This window comes from Theropithecus gelada, chromosome 14 (genome assembly GCF_003255815.1).
Source record: "Theropithecus gelada isolate Dixy chromosome 14, Tgel_1.0, whole genome shotgun sequence".
Lineage (NCBI taxonomy): Eukaryota > Metazoa > Chordata > Mammalia > Primates > Cercopithecidae > Theropithecus > Theropithecus gelada.
The window spans coordinates 97,664,318-97,686,379 of NC_037682.1; the positions used below are offsets into that span (position 1 = coordinate 97,664,318).

General features: G+C 35.8%; 1 protein-coding gene across 5 annotated transcripts in view; it reads left to right on the top strand.

Annotated features, from left to right (window-relative positions):
- GRIA4 (glutamate ionotropic receptor AMPA type subunit 4) overlaps nt 1–22,062 on the top strand; it is a 370,821-nt gene that overhangs the window by 342,912 nt on the left and 5,847 nt on the right. For 3 of the 5 annotated variants that reach the window (XR_003115686.1, XM_025357619.1, XM_025357621.1), the window contains exons 15-16: nt 18,882–18,996; nt 21,261–21,395. Coding sequence is in view for 4 of the 5 variants with exons in the window: in XM_025357619.1 (XP_025213404.1) it covers nt 18,882–18,996; nt 21,261–21,395 (250 nt within the window). In the remaining variant the exon portion in view is untranslated. Of the gene's footprint in view, nt 1–12,945; nt 13,061–18,881; nt 18,997–21,260; nt 21,509–22,062 lie in introns of all 5 variants that reach the window. The other 2 variants (XM_025357622.1, XM_025357620.1) reach the window with 2 other exon arrangements.

A 22,062-nucleotide genomic window follows, 5' to 3' on the forward strand; every position in this document is an offset into this window, starting at 1 on the left:
AACAAATGCAATTTAAGTTCATCATAATCTTACACCCAGAGATTGTGATTTGTTGTATTTTCTTCCATATTCTTTTCAACAATCAACATTATATATACATATACTTATATATAAATGTATAGTTTATTCTCAGACTAAGATCAAAATGAATACAAACTTGTTTCTTTTTCCACTTAACATTATACTATAAGCACTTCCTCTTGCCATTGAAATTTTTTTAATGGTTATCAAACATTAATCATATAGATCATTCCTACTTATCAATACTATCACCCCAGAAGCTTTGTAACATATGGTACCACAATCTAGAAAAACCTGATACAGTGGGGTTAGGTCTGAGCATCAGTATTTGCAATAGGCAGTTATTATACTCAAGTCAAACTTGAGACCACTTGTGTAAACCAAAATCTCCTTAATCTTCCCTTCTTTTAGATATGTATATTGCTTTTGATGTTTTGCTATATATCCTCCCTTCTTTTGGACATGTATATTGTTTTTAATGTTTTGCTATATATCCTCCCTTCTTTTAGATATGTATATTTCTTTCAATGTTTTGCTATATATTAGATATAATGCTATATATATAATGCTATATGTATGTATATAATGAGATTTATCATAAGTCATTTTGGCAGCACCTTTAATTTCTTAGGATTGATTGCTGAAAGGGGAATTATTTAATTAAGGGTGAGAATTGTTTTAAAGCTTTTGTTGTATAAAGCCAAATTGTTTTCTTTTTGGTTTTTAATTCTTTTGAAAAAAAAATTCTTCTTTAAAAAATGGGATACATTTGCAGAATAGGCAGGTTTGTTACATAGGTATACATGTGCCATGATGGTTTGCTGCACCTGTTGACCCATCCTCTAAGTTCCCTCCCCTCACCCCCAACCCCCCAACAGGCCCTGGTGTGTATTGTTCCCCTCTCTGTGTCCATGTGTCCTTAGTGTTCAACTCCCACTTACGAGTGAGAACATGTGGGGTTTTGTTTTCTGTTCCTGTGTTAATTTGCTGAAGATGATGGCTTCCAGCTTCATCAATGTCCCTGTAAAAGACATAATCTCATTCCTTTTTATGGCTGCATGGTATTCCGTGGTATATATGTACCACATTTTCTTTATCCAGTCTATCTTTGATGGGCATTTGGGTCGGTTCCATGTCTTTGCTATTGTAAATAGTGCTGCAATAAACATATGTATGCATGTGTCTTTATAGTTAAAGGATTTATATTCCTTTGGATATATACCCAGTAATAGGATTGCTGGGTCATGGTATTTCTGGTTCTAGATCCTTCAAGAATCACCATACTGTCTTCCACAATGGTTAAACTAATTTAAATTCCCACCAACAGTGTAAAAGCATTCCTATTTCTCCACAGCCTCGCCAGCATCTATTGTTTCCAGACTTTTTAAAAATCACCATTCTGACTGGTGTGCGATTGTGGTATCTCATTGTGGATTTGATTTGCATTTCTCTAATGATCTGTGATCTTGAGGGTTTTTTCATATGTTTATTAGCTATGTAAATGTCTTCTTTTGACATGTGTCTGTTCATGTCCTTTGCCCAATTTTTGATGGGGTTGTTTGTTTTTCTCTTGTAAATTTGTTTAAGTTCCTTGTAAATTCTGGATATTAGACCTTTGTCAGATGGGTCGATTGCAAAAATTCTCTTCCATTCTGTAGACTGCCTGTTCACTCTGATGATAGTTTCTTTTGCTGTACGGAAGCTCTTTTTTATTATTATTATTACACTTTAAGTTCTAGGGTACATGTGCACAACGTGCAGGTTTCTTACATATGTATACATGTGCCGTGTTAGTGTGCTGCACCCATTAGCTATCATTTACATTAGGTATATCTCCTAATGCTATCCCTACCCCTCCCCCCACTCCACAACAGGCCCCCATGTGTGATGATCCCCATCCTGTGTCCAAGTGTTCTTACTGTTCACTTCCCACCTATGAGCGAGAACATGCGGTGTTTGGTTTTCTGTCCTTGCGATAGTTTGCTCAGAATGATGGTTTACAGCTTCATCCATGTCCCTACAAAGGACATGAATTCATCCTTTTTTATGGCTACATAGTATTCCATGGTATATATGTGCCACATTTTCTTAATCCAGTCTATCAGTGATGGACATTTGGGTTGGTTCCAAGTCTTTGCTATTGTGAATAGTGCCACAATAAACATACGTGCGCATGTGTCTTTTTAGCGGCATGATTTATAATCCTTTGGGTATATACCCAGTAATAGGATGGCTGGGTCAAATGGTATTTCTAGTTTTAGATCCTTGAGGAATCGCCACACTGTCTTCCACAATGGTTGAACTAGTTTACAGTCTCACCAACAGTGGAAAAGTGTTCCTATTTCTCCACATCATCTCCAGCACCTGTTATTTCCTGACTTTGTAATAATCACCATTCTAACTGGTATGAGATGGTATCTCATTGTGGTTTTGATTTGCATTTCTCTGATGGCCAGTGACAATGAGCATTTTTACATGTCTCTGTTGGCTGCATAAATGTCTTCTTTTGAGCAGTGTCTGTTCATATCCTTAGCCCACTTTTTGATGGGGTTGATTTTTTTCTTGTAAATTTGTTTAAGTTCTTTGTAGATTTGGGATATTAGCCCCTTGTCAGATGGGTAGATTGTAAAAATTTTCTCTCATTCTCTAGGTTGCCTGTTCACTCTGATGGTAATTTATTTTGCTGTGCAGAAGCTCTTTAGTTTAATTATATCCCATTTGTCAATTTTGGCTTTTGTTGCCATTGCTTTTGGTGTTTTAGACATGAAGTCCTTGCCATGCCTATATTCTGAATGGTATTGCCTAGGTATTCTTCTAGGGTTTTTATGGTTTTAGGTCTAACATTTAAATCTTTAATCCATCTTCAATTAATTTTTGTATAGGGTGTAAGGAAAGGATCCAGTTTCAGCTTTCTACATATGACTAGTCAGTTTTCCCAGCACCACTTATTAAATAAGGAATCCTTTCCCCATTTCTTGTTTTTGTCAGCTTTGTCAAAGAACAGATGGTTGTAGATGTGTGGTATCATTTCTGAGGGGTCTGTTCTGTTCCATTGGTCCATATCTCTGTTTTGGTACCAGGACCATGCTGTTTTGGTTACTGTAGCCTTGTAGTATAGTTTGAAGTAGGTAGCGTGATGCCTCCAGCTTTGTTCTTATGACTTAGGATTTTCTTGGCAATGTAGGCTCTTTTTTGGTTCCATATGAACTTTAAAGTAGTTTTTTCCAATTCTGTGAAGAAAGTTTTTGGTATCTTGAGGGGGATGCCATTGAATCTATAAATTACCTTGGGCAGTATGGCCATTTTCACAATATTGATTCTCCCTATCCATAAGCATGGAATGTTCTTCCATTTGTTTGTGTCCTCTTTTATTTCACTGAGCAGTGGTTTATAGTTCTCCTTGAAGAGGTCCTTCACATCCCTTGTAAGTTGGATTCTGAGGTATTTTATTCTCTTTGAAGCAATTGTGAATGGGAGTTCATTCATGATTTGGCTCTCTGTTTGTCTGTTACTGGTGTATAAGAATGCTTGTGATTTTTGCACATTAATTTTGTATCCTGAGACTTTACCAAAGTTGCTTATCAGCTTAAGGAGATTTTGGGCTGAGATGATGGGGTTTTCTAAATATACAATCATATCATCTGCAAACAGGGACAACTTGACTTCCTCTTTTCCTAATTGAATACACACTTTCTTTCTTTCTCTTGCCTGATTGCCTTGGCCAGAACTTCCAATACTATGTTGAATAGGAGTGGTGACAGAGGGCATCCCAGTCTTTTGCCAGTTTTCAAAGGGAATGCTTCCAGTTTTGGCCCATTCAGTATGATATTAGCTGTGGGTTTGTCATAAATAGCTCTTATTATTTTGAGATACATCCCATTAATACCTAGTTTATTGAGAGTTTTTCGCATGAAGGGCTGTTGAATTTTGTCAAAGGCCTTTTCTGCATCTATTGAGATACTCATGTGGTTTTTGTCTTTGGTTCTGTTTATATGATGGATTACTTTTATTGATTTGCATATGTTGAACCAGCCTTGCATCCCAGGTATGAAGCCAACTTGATCATGATGGATAAGCTTTTTGATGTGCTGCTGGATTTGGTTTGCCAGTATTTTATTGAGGATTTTTGCATCAATGTTCATCAGTGATATTGGTCTAAAATTCTCTTTTTTTCTTGTGTGTCTGCCAGGCTTTGGTATCAGGATGACGCTGGCCTCATAAAATGAGTTAGGGAGGATTCCCTCCTTTTCTATTGATTGGAATACTTTCAGAAGGAATGGTACTAGCTCCTCTTTGTACCTCTGACAGAATTCAGCTGTGAATCCATCTTGTTCTGGACTTTTTTTTGGTTGGTAGGCTATTAATTATTACCTCAGTTTCAGAGCCTGTTATTGGTCTACTCAGGGATTCAACTTCTTCCTGGTTTAGTCTTGGGAGGGTGTATGTGTCCAGGAATTTATCAGTTTCTTCTAGATTTTCTAGTTTATTTGCATAGAGGTGTTTATACTATTCTCTGATGGTAGTTTGTATTTCTGTGGGATCAGTGGTGATATCCCCTTTAACATTTTTTTATTGCATCTATCTGATTCTTCTCTCTTTTCTTCTTTCTTAGTTTTGCTAGCGGTCTATCAATGTTTTTGTTCTTTTCAAAAAACCAGGTCCTGGATTCATGGATTTTTTGAAGGGTTTTTTGTTCTCTATCTCCTTCAGTTCTGCTCTGATATTAATTTCTTGCCTTCTGCTGGCTTTTGAATGTGTTTGCTCTTGCTGCTGTAGTTCTTTTAATTGTAATGTTAGGGTGTCAATTTTAGATCTTTCCTGCTTTCTCTTGGGTGCATTTAGTGCTATAAATTTCCCTCTACACACTGCTTTAAATGTGTCCCAGAGATTCTGGTATGTTGTGTCTTTGTTCTCATTGGTTTCAAAGAACATCTTTATTTCTGCCTTCATTTCGTTATGTACCCAGTAGTCATTCAGGAGCAGGTTGTTCAGTTTCTATGTAGTTGAGCGATTTTGAGTGAGTTTATTAATTCTAGTGCTAATTTGATTACACTGTGGTCTGAGAGAGTGTTTGTTATGATTTTGGTTCTTTTGCATTTGCTGAGGAGTGTTTTACTTCCAATTATGTGTTCTATTTTAGAATAAGTGCCATGTGGCACTGAGAAAAATGTATATTCTGTTGATTTGGGGTAGAGAGTTCTGTAGATGTCTTGAACCAGAGATGAGTTCAAGTCCTGAATATCCTTCTTAATTTTCTGTCTCATTGATCTAATACTCACAATGTGGTGTTAAAGTCTCCCACTGTTATTGTGTTGGAGTCTAAGTCTCCTTGTAGGTCTCTAAGAACTATTTTTATGAATCTGGGTGCTCCTGTATTGGGTGTATGTATATTCAGAATAGTTAGGTTTTCTTATTGAATTGTTCCCTTTACCATTATGTAATGCCTTTTGTCTTTTTTTTATCTTTGTTTGTTTAAAGGTTTTTTTTGCCAGAGACTAGGATTGCAACCCCAGCTTTTTTTTTGCTTTCTATTTGCTTGGTAAAATTTTTTCCATCCCTTTATTTTGAGCCTGTGTACGTCTTTGCACATAAGATGGGTCTCCTGAATACAGCCCCCCAATGGGTCTTGACTCATCCAATTTTCCAGTTTGTGTCTTTTAATTGGGGCATTTAATCCATTTACATTTAAGGTTAATATTGTTATATTTGAATTTGATCCTGTCATCATGATGCTATTTGGTTATTTTGCACACTAGTTAATGCAGTTTCTTCATAATGTCATCAGTCGTTATATTTTGGTGTGGTTTTGCAGTGCCGGTACTGGCTTTTCCCTTCCATATTTAGTGATTCAGGGGCTCTTGCAGGGCAGTCCTGGTAGTAACAAAATCCCTCAGCATTTGCTTGTCTGGAAATGATTATATTTTTCCTTCACTTATGAAGCTTAGTTTGGCAGGATATGAAATTCTGGGTTGAAAATTCTTTTCTTTAAGAATGTTAAATATTGACCCCCAATCTATTCTGGCTTGTAGAGTTTCTGCTGAGAGGTCTGCTATCAGTCGATTGCACTTCCCTTTGTAGGTGACCTGGCCTGTCTCTCTGGCTGCCCTTAACAGTTTTCCCTTCATTTTGACCTTGGAGAATCTGATGATTATGTATCTTGGGGTTGATCTTCTCATGGGATATCTTAATAGTATTCTCTGTATTTCCTGTATTTCCTGAATTTGAATGTTGTCCTGTCTTGCTAGGTTGGGGAAGTTCTCCTGGATAATATCCTGAAGTGTGTATTCCAGCTTGTTTCCATTCTCCCTGTCTCCTTCTGGTACTCCAACCAATCATACATTCTGTCTTTTTATGAAGTCGTGGAGACTTTGTTCACTCCTTTTCATTCTTTTTTCTCTATTCTTGTCTGCATGTCTTATTTCAGTAAGGTAGTCTTCAAACTCTGATATCCTTTCTTCCACTTGGTCGATTCGGCTGTTGATACTTGTGTATGCTTCATGAAGTTTCCATGCTGTGTTTTTCAGTTCCATCAGGTCTTTTATGTTCCTCTCTAAACTGGTTATTCTAGTTAGCAATTCCTCTAACCTTTATCAAGGTTCTTAGCTTCTTTGCATTGGGTTAAAACATGAATTTTTAGCTCATTGTAGTTTTTATTACCCATTTTCTGAAACCTACTTCTGTCAATTCTCTATCTGATCTTCCATCCAGTTCTGCACCCTTGATGGAGAGAGACTGTGATCATTTGGAGGAGAACAGGCACTCTGGTCTTTTGGGTTTTCAGCATTTTTCCATTGATTCTTTCTCATCTTCATGGGTTTGTCCAGTTGGGTTTTTGTGGGGGCCTTTTTGTTGTTGTTGTTGTTGATGCTGTCATTGTTGCTGTTTTTCTTTCAGTAATCAGGGCCCTCTTCTGTAGGGCTGCTGCAGTTTGCCAGGGATTTACTTTAGGCCTTATTCACCTGATTTGCTCGTGCCGGGAGATGTCACTCAAGGAGTCTGGAAAGCAGCCAAGATGGGTGCCTGCTCCTTCTTCTTGGACCTCTGACCTCAAGAGGCACCAACCTGATGCCAGTAGGATCGTTCTGGTGATACGGTGTCTGACAACCCCTGTTGGAGGGTCTCAATCAGTTGGGTGGCAGGACCTATTCAACGAAGCACTTTGTACCTTGGTGGAGAGGGTGTGTTTTGCTGGGGGGAAACCCACCCATCTGAGCTGCCCGGATTCCTCAGAACTACCAGGAGGAGAGGCTAAGTCTGCTGCTCCGCAGAGACTGCAGCCACCTCTGCCTCTAGGAGCTCAGGCCCAGGGAGATCCGAATTCTGTCCCTGAGCCTCTGGCTGGAGTTATTGGAGATCCTGCAGGGAAGACCCACCCACTGAGGAAGGATGGGTTGGGATTAGGCCTGAAGAGGCACTCTGGCTGCAGACTGCCACAGCCGGGAGCAAGTTGTCCAGCCTCCCTGGCTCTAGCAGAGAAAAAGCACAGCCTGGAGCTATAGAAATGGGTGCTGCCCTTCCCCCACCCAGGTAGCTCAGCATGTTAGGCAGTTGTGATTCCCAGTGCTGGCGGCAGCCCCTCCCCCAACCAGCTGAAAAGGCTTAGACAGCAGGCAGAGGCAGCTGGCGCTGCTTGCCCCTCCGCCCCCTCCCCCGCCCCGCCCGGAGTTCGGTAGGTTCAAACAGATTCCAGCTGAGAGGCTGTAAGAATCTACATGTTCCAAGGTTGGGACGTTAGACCCCGGTGGCATGAGTTCGCGAGTGGGATCTTCCCATCTGTGGGTTGCACAGTTTTGTGGGAAAAGCACAGTTTCCCCGGATAGGTAGCGTACTCACCGCCTCCCTTGGCTGTGGGGAGAAGGTTCCCCTTCCCCATGTGGGTCACCACACCACACTGCTCTTCCTTCTCTCAGTGGGTCACGCAAGCCCTGTAGTCAGTTTTGATGAGAGAACCTGGATACCTTGGTTGCCAGTGAAGGATTCAGAGGCTTATTATGTTTTTTCCCGGAGGAAGCCGCGCAACACCACAGCTTCTAGTCAGCCATCTTGGCCCCGCCCATCCTATCTCCGGTGTTTAATTACATCATCAGTGAATGAGAATGCCTGCTCCTCTTATTAAATACTCAACTATACAAAGCACATCTTTATCTTTGCTAGTATGAATGGTGAGAAATGAATTTGCATTGCTTTAATTCACGTTAGTTGTACTCCAAATAAGGCTGAATTATTTTATATTATTTATGTTTCTTGCTGCGTAAGTTATCTATCCATGTTTTTTGCTGACTTTAAAGGAACGTTCTTATTTTTACACAATTTCTTGTTGTCACACTATTTTTAGTGTTTTTAATCTATGTTAAGATTTATTGAGGACTATGAAAAAAACCTCTCAGCCTCATTCAGGTAAATATTCTGGACATTTTAACACTTGATATTTAAATTTTATAGAATATAGTATGAAGAGAGCACTCCAGTGAAGAGGTCACAGGCCTCAAACTATGTATGCAGTACTAATACTCCTTATCTTGGAACCAGAAGTGTTTTGGATTTCAGATTTTTTTTTTTTTGGATTTTTGAATATTTGCATTATACTTACCACCAGTTCAGCATCCCTAATCTGAAAACCTGCCATCTAAAACGTTTCCCAAAAAAATTGTTTTAAGTGCCAACATGATGCTCAAAGGAAATGCACATTGGAGCTAATATTTAGGATTTCAGATTTTTGGATTAGGGATACTCAACTAGCATAACTAATGGATACTGGATACTTTCTTATAAGGATAATAATCCACTAACACAATTACACAGTAGTTAAGACAGATGAATTTATTATTTGCGTATACTATTGCCATCATAGTCAACAATAAAGTGTTCATCCCATTAAGTGAGATGGAATTGAATGCGTTTAAACCAGACCAAAGAGAATACTGCAAATTATTTGTTCTACAAACTACATGTGTCCTGAATATCTTGTGGGCAGACAATGACAAAATCTAAGAAGTTGTATCATTTGTCCTTTACAACAATATTTACAAATCCAGGAAATCAGAGAAATAAAAGTAAACTTTATGAAAACTTTTTAAATTTGCCCTGTTTATTTAGGTTGACATTTTATCAGATATACACTATAATACCTCACCAATAGAGAAATTATACTATAAGAAATATGATGTAGAAGTAAATATAATGAGTAAGGCATAAAAGTAAGCATAAAAGCATATCCAGATCTATATAATTTAATGATAAGTTATTTATGGAGGGAGAAAGAATAAGCAATAAATGTCTTAGCCTGCATTAAGCATGCCTTTCACAAGGAAATCTTACTTTGCACTAGATTAATGTGCCCCAAATTATTAATAATAAATGGAAAACATTTGCATATGTTCTCATACTAAAGTTTTGGTTTTATATGACATTTCAGCAAAATTCTCATTTACAAAAGTAAGTCTCAAATGCTAGGTCAGTAAAGTACGGATTTTCATAATCTAATTCATTTGAAGAAAATTCCAGGAATAAAAACTTTTGGAAGTTTTTCAGAGGTCCTGGAAGTTGACCAAGTAAGCATTTCATTCCAGGCCTGAATCAAATTCCCTGTCATCTCATTACTATGAGAAAAGCTATTTGGGGAACGGATTTTCTCACCTAGATTTTCACTAAGGCATACAAGGCAAAGGCAAACACATTACCTTGAACCTATTTCAGTCTATGCAAGTTCATTGTCAACGCATCTGGCTCTCCAATACGGTTTACATATCTAGAAAAAATGTGGTTGCTTTTTCCTCCTCTTCTATTTTTAAATGAAAGCAATTCATTTCAAATGACTTTGCAAAAGGTACATTTTATGGAATAAAAGGAATAATTAATGTAAGAAATAGCTAAGTATTTTTCTTCTACGCTTATCTGCTTGGCAGGTCACTATAACAGTGACACTGATATAGTTAATCAGGGCAAGAATACCCCTTATAATCAATATGAATTTCTGACTTTGATTTTGAAGTCTATGTCTGAAATATTTGAAGGGGATTTCACAACAATAATAAAATGTGCTGCAGCGAGTATCTGCTCTCTATGTCCGTCATTTATCAGACTTCTTATGGCTTCCTTAGCCTTGTTTATTATTATTTCTTCAGGATTTTGCTTTCTTCTTAGCTTGACAAAAAGTACTTTTCAACCTAGTCCAGTAAAACGAGTGAAGTAATTATATACATATATATGTCATTGATGATTTTTATTATTAATAACATGTAGAAGTGATTCATTCTATAAAATAGAACAGATGTCCAAATGGTCATTATATATGTGGTTTAAAAGTTTAAATAGCAATCTAAGGAGGCCTTTAGACCTAAACTTATTACACGAGGGAATTACATATTTAGCTAGACAATTGTAGAAAACCACAGACACTTTTAACATGCACAGAAATCTTGAAATACTATCTCCAGATATTGATTACAAAATGCCTTCCACTATGCATCATTAAAGAAAGGTAAATTTCATATATGATGGTATTAAGTGGACTCTATTGAGGGACCACATGTTTCTGGAAGGAAAACATGTAGATTAATTGTGAACTGGGTAGTAACTTATCTATTGGTTCAGGGTATAAAATTACACACGTATGTGGATAGCAGTGTGAAACTAAACTGTTTTTACATGGCCTGTTAGATGGTATTAGAAAGATAATGTTTTAGAATAATTTTGTAGAAAGCTTGATTCCAAACAATTTTCTCAACGTAAAGCTTTTTTTCCTTATCCATTCCTTTATTTTGCTTTTTCGTTTTCTATTGTGCTGTGAAACTGTCTTTGGATATGGCTAATAACCCTGTTAAATAACCCTCTCATGAAATAATTTTAGTTTTATCAGAGAAATGGTCTAAACCAAGACAGAAAATAATTGGAATACTACTTCATTTTTAAAAATCTTAATATGAATACTTAAAGCTAAAATAAAATAGATTATAAAAATAATTTTCTCCAAAATAGAGAATTTTAGTAGTTAACCTTAATTTATTGAAAGACAAATTTAGTTCCTCGTAGACACAAAATAAAACAATTCCTTTCTTCCAGCAGAATTTTTTAAAAAATAGATGTCTCTGTCTTTATTCCTACATTTCAATTTGGTCCTTTGGTGATTAAACTAACAACTTGATATTGTCACATTAGGAAGTACCTGCATTATTTTACACCACTATTGTGGCACTTACTTGGAAATGTAGGAATAGCTAATTATTTAATTAGCATTCAGTAAATGGACAGTCTAATTCTTAAGGAGAGTTAATACTAAAAACTCTTAAGTGTGTGATTTTACTTATGAGAACTGTTTACTCTCTGAGTGGATCAGATCATCACAAAATGGGAAAGCACGTTGTTGTCCTGAAATATTATGAATACATTTTAAGACAATAAACATTTTAGTAGGCTAATTAGTGGTAAAATATGCAACACTTTTTATTAGTCAGCTAAATGTCATTTCACTTGCAAATCAATTATTCAAGTGCTATTTGATAATATGGTTGTTTTATTTTACCTATAATTCATTTGCCATTAAGTAATCACCAAACTCAGTATTTATAAAATAGTATATCACAAACGTTACCCAAATTCCCTCAGTATATGATCCACTCCTTAAATTTAACAGAAATTTTATTAAATGATGGAAAAATCTCTTGAAATACCTATCGGGTCATTTAAAACTGTAACTTGAAAGCAGGAAAGAAACCAAATGTATGGGAGGCAAAAGCCCATAACACAGTTTTTGTTGTTGTTGTTGTTTATTTTTTTATTTATTTATTTTTTTTGAGACGAAGTTTCACTCTTGTCGCCCAGGCTGGAGTACAGTGGCGCAATCTCGACTCAGTACAACCTCTGCCTCCCAGGTTCAAGTGATTCTCCTGCCTCAGCCTCCTGAGTAGCTGGGATTACAGGTGCCCACAACCACGCCCAGCTAATTTTTGTATTTTTTGTAGAGACAGGGTTTCGCCATGTTGGCCAGGCTGGTCTTGAACTCCTGACCTCAGGTCATCCACCAACCTCCGCCTCCCAAAGTGCTGGGATTACGGGCATGAGCCACCACACCTGGCCCATGGCACTATTTTTTAATTCTCTTAAAGAATAGCCAAAATAAGCTCCCCTATTTCCCTTTACAGAAAAACATGGAGGAAATCTAATCTAGTGGGTTTGTTTGCAAAGTCAGTATCACATGCAGCACGACATCCTGGGGTTTAATTACTTAAACAGTCAAACTGGATATGCAGTCCTAATTTCTAAATAGCATTCAATGCCTTTAAGAATCAACACAAAATTTAGATATAAGAATTTTTCCCTAGAGCTGCTGCTGTCTCTTTACTATCATGTAGCTTCCAGTCCATGAAGCAAATGATCAGGAAATCCTAGATTCTGAGAACAACTAAACTGAGCAAACTAAACCCACATAAAAAATAAAGGGAGTGATAAGTACTCTTTGTTTTCAGGGAATCAGTACAGAAAAATTAGTGGCTGGTTTGATGGTTTGTATACGCCATTTTGTTTTACCTTGTGGGAATGATTTTTAAATTTCATTCTCTTTTGGATCATTGGCATTCTTAGAGGCAAAGGAATTCAAGACACATTTCTTTCTCAATTACTAGTAAATCCCAGTTTATTACTGTTTTGCCAAAAAAAAAAAATCTATGTAATTGATTGATGATGAGATCAGTTATTTGACAATAAATGAACTGTGAAAGTGAACAACACCAAATACTGCATGTTTAATACATTTGAAATTAGTTACAATTGCTTTTGGTTTGGACTCCAGCGGAAGGGACCGCAGGATGGTAAAATGAGAGGTTTATTTAGCGTCTGGGAGAAGCTTATAAAGAGCTTAAGTCCTCATTCCTTCTAACATCTTAACAGCTGTGCAGTTTCTTACAAAATATGTTTTATCGTTTCAAGAAATGCTGTTAACCTCGCAGTTTTAAAACTGAATGAACAAGGCCTCTTGGACAAATTGAAAAACAAATGGTGGTACGACAAAGGAGAATGTGGCAGCGGGGGAGGTGACTCCAAGGTTAGCCTCAATGTCACCAAAAGCGGGTAAACAGTATGTAAAGTAATAGGTGCATCTGCTGGGAGACTTATGGTTTGGACCTACTAATACTGGTCAAATTGCTAGTCCAGTCCCTTCACAAACTTCCGTATGCAATTACTGTCAGTGCAAAAATATTTGCAACTGTTATCAATTTAGTGACACACTATCAAACCTAATGAAAATTGTCACTGAAAATCTCTGCCTTTGAAGAGGTTGTGGATCAGACATTATAAGCCTATGAATCTCAATTTTGGAAAGTAGGAATGGATGTAAGCTTCTGAAACAGCAATTTAGGGAAGAGAGGGGAGAGAGCAGGGGGGTAAGCCTGTCTTGTTTTTTTCACCATTACTTTACCAGAACTTCTACCAAATATTGTTCAGTATCAACAATAGCCTGACTCCACATAGACCTGTCTAGAGTGCCTACAAAAAAGTTTTCTCCATCTAAAACTCTCAGATTCTATTCAAGTTAAATAACAAATCAAAGACTCTCATATGAACTACACATTTTTTGCCTTCCATAAATGGATCAAATTGCAAAATCATCAGAAAACAAAAACAAAATCAACTCAACTTTGTCTTCACTTCATATCTTAACTCCAGCTTCCTAAAATAATAGGTTTTTTTTTTTATTTTTAAGCAATATCTAAAGAACAAAAAAGTAGGCAATTAACAGAATATACTAGCGTCCCAGAGCCCTTCTTCATTATGTATCAATATTTTTAGACTTAAAGAAAACAGTTCATGGATGGGAAATTTCTCACCTAATCTAAAAAGCCTTTCAAATTAAGCTCACTTACATCTTCCCATCTAATAACTAGTTCTATTTCAGCAGGAGGGAGGACAAACTTTTGTCTCCATTCTAGGCACCATCTTAAGGAGTAATAACTTATTTTATGTTTTGGAGCTCCAACTGTCTCAAATTTTCTGATCGTTTTCATAAATATATAAATATATACATAGAGAAAATTATTAAATTTTTTACTAATAACCTAGCATTCTTTCATGCAAATTAGAAATAACAGAAAATATAACAGAATAACATCAGAGAAAATCAAAACAAAGATGATCTATTCCATTAGAAAAAACTTTGTTTTCAAATTTTTATTGTTATCACAAATATAAGAGAAGTAAAACACTGCTTTACAGATAAAATTTTCTACAAATATAAATAATGAAGTCCCATTTTGGTGTGCATTAAAGATGTTTTCTGGAGAAAAATAAACAAGCATAATAGAAATATATACGTTAGAAAAATCTATGTAGCAAAAGTCATTTTAATTTATTGAAATGAACTGAACAACTCAGTCAGATTTAATTAGCTTGTATCCAACTCATTGTTTGGTACATAATGGACATTCAGTAAATATTTGTTGTCCAAAAGAATCAATTTCTATCTAACCCTGTAGTTTCCAAAATCAAATTGCTTGCTCTTACAGTTATGCAGTGACATTACTTTCACCAAACATGAACTACAAAATGTTTTAGAATGAATACTATTTCAAATTTTAACAAGTAGGTTTCCAACATGTTATAAAAAATTAACATAAAATGTTCTCCCAAAATGAAATACATTATGTTTTATTTTTTCCTCCAGGAATGTGTTTTTATACCAAAAAAAAAAAATCCACATAGGTTGTAGATTGGTCTAAGGTTTATCATCAAGAGAATAGATTGTTGCACTCTAAATGTTAATAATACCCTCCTCTGAATTTGTCATAAAAGATGATATTTTAACTGGCCTGACTTAACTTAAATCACAGTAAATTACTAGGAGGCAGTTGTTGCTTTTTCATTTTCATTTTGTACCTTCTTCGGGTGACTGATTTTCTTTGTAAACTTACCTTGCCCCTCCCATTTGGCCTGATCTTCATCAAAAGAGGTAAAATAAGGAGAAGTCCTGAAGTGAGAAATGCAGCTGACTCTAAAGCCTTTGTGTGTAAAACTAAAGCAGAAAAGACCAATGCTGCCAATTCAGTGCAGAAGGAAAAATACAGAGAGAACTCAGCACACACATGCTGAAATCCTGGCTTAGCTGACCTTCAAATACAGAATCTTGGTAGGAGAAAACTAACTATCCCAACAGTGACTCATCTAATGAAGAAGGGAAATATGGAAACCTGTACCACACATGGAAAGGTTTCTATGAGAGAGCTGACTCACTTGTCATTCACAGGACTGTAACCTCTCCAGCCTTCCATTCAGCAGCAAATTATTAAACTCATGTTTGAACGCAGCCATGTGCCAGTACCTGTGTAGAAATAGAGAATTACCACTGTCCTTTCCCTCAAGGAGCTCAGATTTAATATAACGAACAACTAGACTATTTGGGGTCACTGCAGCCGCTTCCCTGTCACACTCCAGGATGTGCAGTAATTAGCATCCTCACTCACCTGACAGCCATTCTCAGTGCTATGAAGTTCTGACCATAGCAGTCCTCAGCCAAGAGGCTTCACCTTGAAAAGTAAAAAATTAACAAAAGATATGAAGAACAAGGTCCTGCATCTTACACGAAATAAATTAAAGCAGAAATGCATGATTTGCGAGGTACAAATTCCTTCATTTGAAAACAATCCTTTGATAGTGTTCATATGAGTTAATATTATTGTGATATGGTCCTCCTTTATGATCATAGGAAATTCATACTCACTCTTGGGAATAAAATAACAAAAATTTACTACTTGATAATGAATGAGCCAATTTTAAAATATTGATTGCAATGTCTAAAATGTATTCTCCACTTTGGTTAACCTGGTATGGTTTAGTCAAAGCACAAACCATACAAAGAATTTTAGGCCAATTTTTATGCCAGTTATTCAATCCTGGTTCTAGTTAGAAATTTTGGCAACAGCTGCAACCATCAATCACCCATTATTGCAGCTACAAAATTATTTTTTCTGTTAATTTGATACTTTATTCTGTTTCTGCATGTGTAAAATATGCACACTCATAGATGTGGATATTCATATAAAAATTATTTTGTAAGTATGACTTTATCAATAATGTTTTCTCTAGGCATTATATTTGGTCATGCACTTCCTGATAATTTGGCACTTTGAAGAATACAGCCATTTCTGACTTTGATAGATGCTATACTTACAAATAAGCTGCTTTCCTCTATCACAGCCTGACAACCAATGCAAGAATAAAGGAATTAGTACAGAAAATATGCATTCATCACCAGGAAAAAGTGGAAAGGAAAAAATTTGTAGTAAACAAAAAACACTGAAGGAATCTAGCCCATGGAGAAGGACTCTCCTGGTAATGAATTCCTTGTTCTGATATTCCACCAGTTGAACATTAATTATGGTTGATACTAAATGTCTTATATTCAAAGTGTTAATCTAATTTTACCCTCTAAAACCAGGTTACTGGTGTGAAATAGCAGAAAGAATAAAGAGGCCAGAGGGAAAAAGAAGGGCATAGGAGAAAAGACTCCCTTAAGATGAGAAAGAGAAGCCTAATGCAGTCTTCATCTTATTCACAATTTTGCCTTCAATTGTCCCTTCTTGGAGAAACTTAAAGGAAACTCTATAACTTTCCTCCAGTTTTCAGCACTGAGTCCTCCTCCTCCCAACCCACCCCATTCAAGAACTGCAATATAGGCTAATATAATTTAGCTACACATGTGTTACAAAGGCTTTGGGGAGCTTGTCTGGGGACCTAAAAACCCTTAGAGTATCAGTTCCAGAAAAAGCTTGCTCTGGATTCAAAAATCTTGCTCTGTCATTTTTTAAATCGAGCTACTTTATAGCGCACCTACTCTGAGTCAGATACTCTGGAAAATACCTTTTTACATAGATAAATGAGATGTGACTTCTGCTCTCAAGGGATTTCACATCACTAGTAAACCCAGAGGTGTGGTTATTGTAACAATCAGGTCACAAATGGAGGTGGGGGGTCAGGTGAAGAGAGTAGTGGTTGGTATGGATAGGAAAATCTAGATTAATTGGGTTTAAAATAACCAGGCACCCCAATTAATCATAATCCTCAACTCACCCCACCCCGAAATTCAGCTTTCAGTAGAAAGTATTAAATCATACTCATGTCAGATTTTAATCCAAAAATCAACATCATATTCTAGGATCATGGCAAATGTATATTACTTCTTCAATGGAACAATGAACCTAAGCCATAGTTATATAACATTTAAACAAAATTTAAATTATATCCAGAAACCATATAAACAAAAATAAAAATTTATATTTTAGAATTTTTTTCAAAACTAACCATACCAAAAAAATGGGTTTTAGTTTAACCAGAAAGCCCAATTAACTAGAAACATCATTTTGTGAATCTTCTGCTATTAATATTTTTACTTGCAAAAGCTATGAAGTAATACTATCAGGAATCCTGATTAGGCTACTGCCTCGCTGTGTAACTTGATAAATTAAGCTGCCTGTGCTTTGGATTCCTCATTTGTAAAATGTAAATGATGTTAGTGAACATGAAAAATGCTTTTAACAGTGCCTGGTACATAGTAAATGCTCAGTAAATGTTAGCTGTCATGATCACCATCATTCTTAATGCAATTCCTAGTTGTGTAGATAGGTTTTTGGAATGAATCCCCAATAAATGCATGTGTTGTAACTCCAGATGCACTCAGCATTTCCTAGAAGAACTGAGGCACATTAGGGGATACAGCCAGACAAAGTGCCCAGAGGAATATGACAAGTCTGTCTCGGGATGAAACGAAAAACCAATAAGCCAACAAAACAGTAACAACAAAAGATCCTAAAAGTTTCTGCTTTCCCTTCATCATCTTGGCCTTCATATTATAATATGGGAGTGAAAACTGAAAGAATTATTAAATTCCTTGGAATATTGATGCCAGGTAATGACTGATGTCCTCCTCCCTGAAACTCCTAATACAATATTTAGTGTTGAAGGAATCAAAGATGGTAGAGGAAACAAATAGAGTATCTTATAAATATAAATAGAGTCTTCTTATAAGAGGAGTTTGTCTATTTAGAAAAATCTTGATTACCTTTAACCTGTCTTTTTTTGTTGGTAAGAATTTGTGGAATATATTATAGTCACTTCACCTTGTACTTAAAGTACATTCATATACTTTAAGATTCAAGATAGATGAAAAGATAAATAGGTGATAGATTCAAGATAGATGCTTCTGGTGATATTATTTGTGTTAAAGACTGCAATTTAGAAGGAAAGTATCATCATGGGCTTATACTTTATAATAATTATTTAAATATTTGTCTCCTGATGACCTTCCTCTGCATAAGATGGTCTTTTGTAACACTGAAATCACACTCCTTTTTCAATTAGGTATTGGATGAAAGTGGTCAAGAAGTCGATTTAATGATGGATACTGTAGACATACTTTTATAGCATAAAATCAAATACCATGAGCTAAATCATAATGCATGCAAGGAATGAAATCAGTCCTACCTAGCTTCTATTTCAGTCTGTCTGTCAACCTGCAGCTACTTCCTTAATTTTGAAAGAGAACAAAAAGAAGCTTCTGGATTTTGAATGACTGCCACATTTACGTGGGGAAAATGGTAAATGTTCCAGAAACCCAACCAAGGCCAATAGTTTTGGATTCACAGTAATTGCATACATTTTATTTAAAAATCCTCCCTAGCAGTATGTGCCTGTTACCTAAAGCGATGGAGCAGGCCCCAGTTTTATGTCTGATTCTAAACCTGGGCCTACAGTACAAGACATAGCACCTACTGTGGCCTTTGCTCTGTCACTTTGCCATGCGATTCTAATGTAGTTTTACTTGAATAACATAAAATAACATATATAATGTTATTTATGTTATTTTCCACGTGAAGAACTCCTGTAAACCTTGCCGTTTTGAAACTCAGTGAGGCAGGCGTCTTAGACAAGCTGAAAAACAAATGGTGGTACGATAAAGGTGAATGTGGACCCAAGGACTCTGGAAGCAAGGTCAGTCGCTGCAGTTCGGGGCCTCCTCTTGTGTTCACAAAGCAGTAAACGGGAGCAATTGTTAAAAGTATATGGAAACCATAAAAACTGAACATTATACACTCAGCCACTGCCTAAATTAAAAGCTAATGTCATAAATTTCAACCATAGGGATGGTCTTTCCAGGAAACTGCAACCTGCTCCCCAATATTAAGACTTTCAAATTAACTTAAAAGTGCAAAATTTTTTAAAATAATAAAATTCCTTCTGTATTATTCTCAAACTTACGTACCACTAATAAAAGTAGTGTTTTTGGGGGTAGTTTTTATGTTTGTTTCGGAGGCAAAGACTTCATGAAATCATGCTATTTCAAGAACTGATGTATTCTCAAAACAGGAAATCTGTAGTAAACCAGAAAAAGGAGATTCTAAATATTAAATAAATGCTTACTCAGAGGTTCTGTCTTTTGTCACCATAGTGCCAAGCATTCCAATTTAAAGAAGCCCTATTATATTTCTGTGCTGATAAACAGAGTGAACCTTTCAATTCTACTCACCCAATTGAAATTGTTTTAATTAATCAATGTTTATGAATAATATTCTCAAGCTCTAAGATCTCTTAATCATAAATTCTTTTTAAAACAATGTAGGAAAAAAATTTAAAAATGCAGGAACCTACATGCCTAATTCTGTTGAGTAGAAATAAAAGTAGTAGAAATAGTTATGTTTTTATTTTTTAAAAAAATCACAAGTTTATCAATGAATCTAAATACCTACACAAGTTGATAGACTATAGTAACAGCACCTGAAAGCCAGAGCTGAAGGTTCTTGGAATCCCCTTTTATTTCTTTCTGTATCTTCTTTAAGAAAGAAAACAAATTACTGGATATTCTAAGATATTAAACACATGACTGGTTTAAATAGGAGAGAGCCTCAGTTAATTTAAGGAGACAAATTAATGTTAATGAATCCCTTTCAGGTCTTATCCCTATATTTTAATCCTTTCTGTCTGTCTTTTAACCAGAGTGGAATGAGACAAGCTTGGCCAGATAATTAAACTATTACCTGCAATCCTGATGTAAAGTCAGACAAGCGCAAATACTTAATGAGTAATTATTTTAAAAATGAAGCTACCCTAAATTGTTTGGCCCAGTCAGTTGATGTTGTGACTAAGGTGACAGTGTATATAGTGCATCTTTTGAATTAAATACTCTCCTATAAAACTCTTTAAGGGTCGGAATCACATTTTGCACAAAACATCCTGCTGAGAAGATAATGACTACAGGGCATCCTTCAAGTAGCCTACCAAAATACTTCTTGCAATAATATTATGTCATAAACATATTTATAATTTATTAGACAATTTTGAATTCTTGTTACAATTTTAGTATCTTCCAATCACAAGAGTAGGACTTAGAGATTATTCTGGATTTATTATGAGATCATATGTATACTGAAGCTCTGAAGAATAATATCTCTAAAATATTAATGGATTAAGCATTTTTAAGTGGGAATGATATTGTATTTTTAATTAATAAAAATTATTATAAATTCATCCATAAATAACTTATTTTTCAATTGACCATAATAATTTATATATTTTTAAAACTTATCTTTAAAAAGTACTTGAGTTACACATATATAATTATTTATAAATAGTGTAAAATATGTAAAAGTAACATTTTCCATGAGACTTCCCTTGTAGACACTGAAAGAACAGATAATGTATACCTTGGCATATTATTTTCATATATTTGGTAAATTAATGATGAACAAAATGTGAAACTATCAGCTCAACAACTCCTTAGTTGCTCAACTAGGAAATGTGGGGTTGGATTTATTCAAGAGAAATCTCAGATGTTAAAAAGCATATTCTAATAGAAGCAAAGCCAAAAGAGGTCCCTTTTCTCCCATAATTGGATTTTAAACCTGTCATTTTCAAACTTAACAATAATAACCCCACTTCTGCCACCCTGTGTAAATATATAAATGCTTATATATGGCTAAGTATAATGGTTTTCATTGCATATTTAATAATGATAAAATGTTACTGATTTCATTGAATGTAATTAGATACAATTTGTTGATAACTATTATAATTTTACTTCTCCCAAGAGCTATAAGCTTTATGTTTGAATTATAAACCTACATCAGTGACTTATACTTGTAAATAATTTCAGGTTAAATTAAGCGTTTACTTTCATTGGCTTTTTGGATTTCATGTGTTCTTTTACCTTTTGGATGTGACATTTCTGCAGTTAACTGAAATGTCTTTATCCCCCCCAGGACAAGACGAGTGCCTTGAGCCTGAGCAACGTAGCAGGCGTCTTCTACATTCTGGTTGGCGGCTTGGGCTTGGCAATGCTGGTGGCTTTGATAGAGTTCTGTTACAAGTCCAGGGCAGAAGCGAAGAGAATGAAGGTGGCAAAGAGTGCACAGACTTTTAACCCAACTTCCTCGCAGAATACCCAGAATTTAGCAACCTATAGAGAAGGTTACAACGTATATGGAACCGAAAGTATTAAAATTTAGGGGTAGGACTTAGGGCCGACTACAGTGAGTGGGGGATGCATCCTGTGAACGCAGTGTTGTGACCTGTCTGTCCGGTGGTGGTATTGCTTGCTTCTAATTAGAGCTTTATATTTTTGAAAACTTCAGTGCAAATTGGTTCGGTTTTCTTTGGCTGCAGATGTACTGTTTGAAACTTTATGTTGCCAATAGATATCTGCATTGCAAGGGTCAGAAAGATAAAAAACAAACCAGAATTGCTCTGTGAAATGATTTAAACAGTATATTCTACCTGAAATTTGGGAAAAATTGGAAATTAGATCTGGGCTTCCTTGCATATCGACTGGGCAAATCTTTCCTGTAACAGTTCAATTTTAGGGTAAGTGCTAAAAAATAAGCACAAAATCTGTTCCAAGTGATCAAAACCCAGATAGTTGCCTATTTTTGACAAGGTCATATTGTTTTCTGAGGACCAACACACGTAAAAACTCCAAGGCACAGAGTATGTGCTCAATGAATTTTGGCTCCTCTTCTAATTTGTTGTACATTAGTCATTATTCTACATTTTTAAAACATGAAA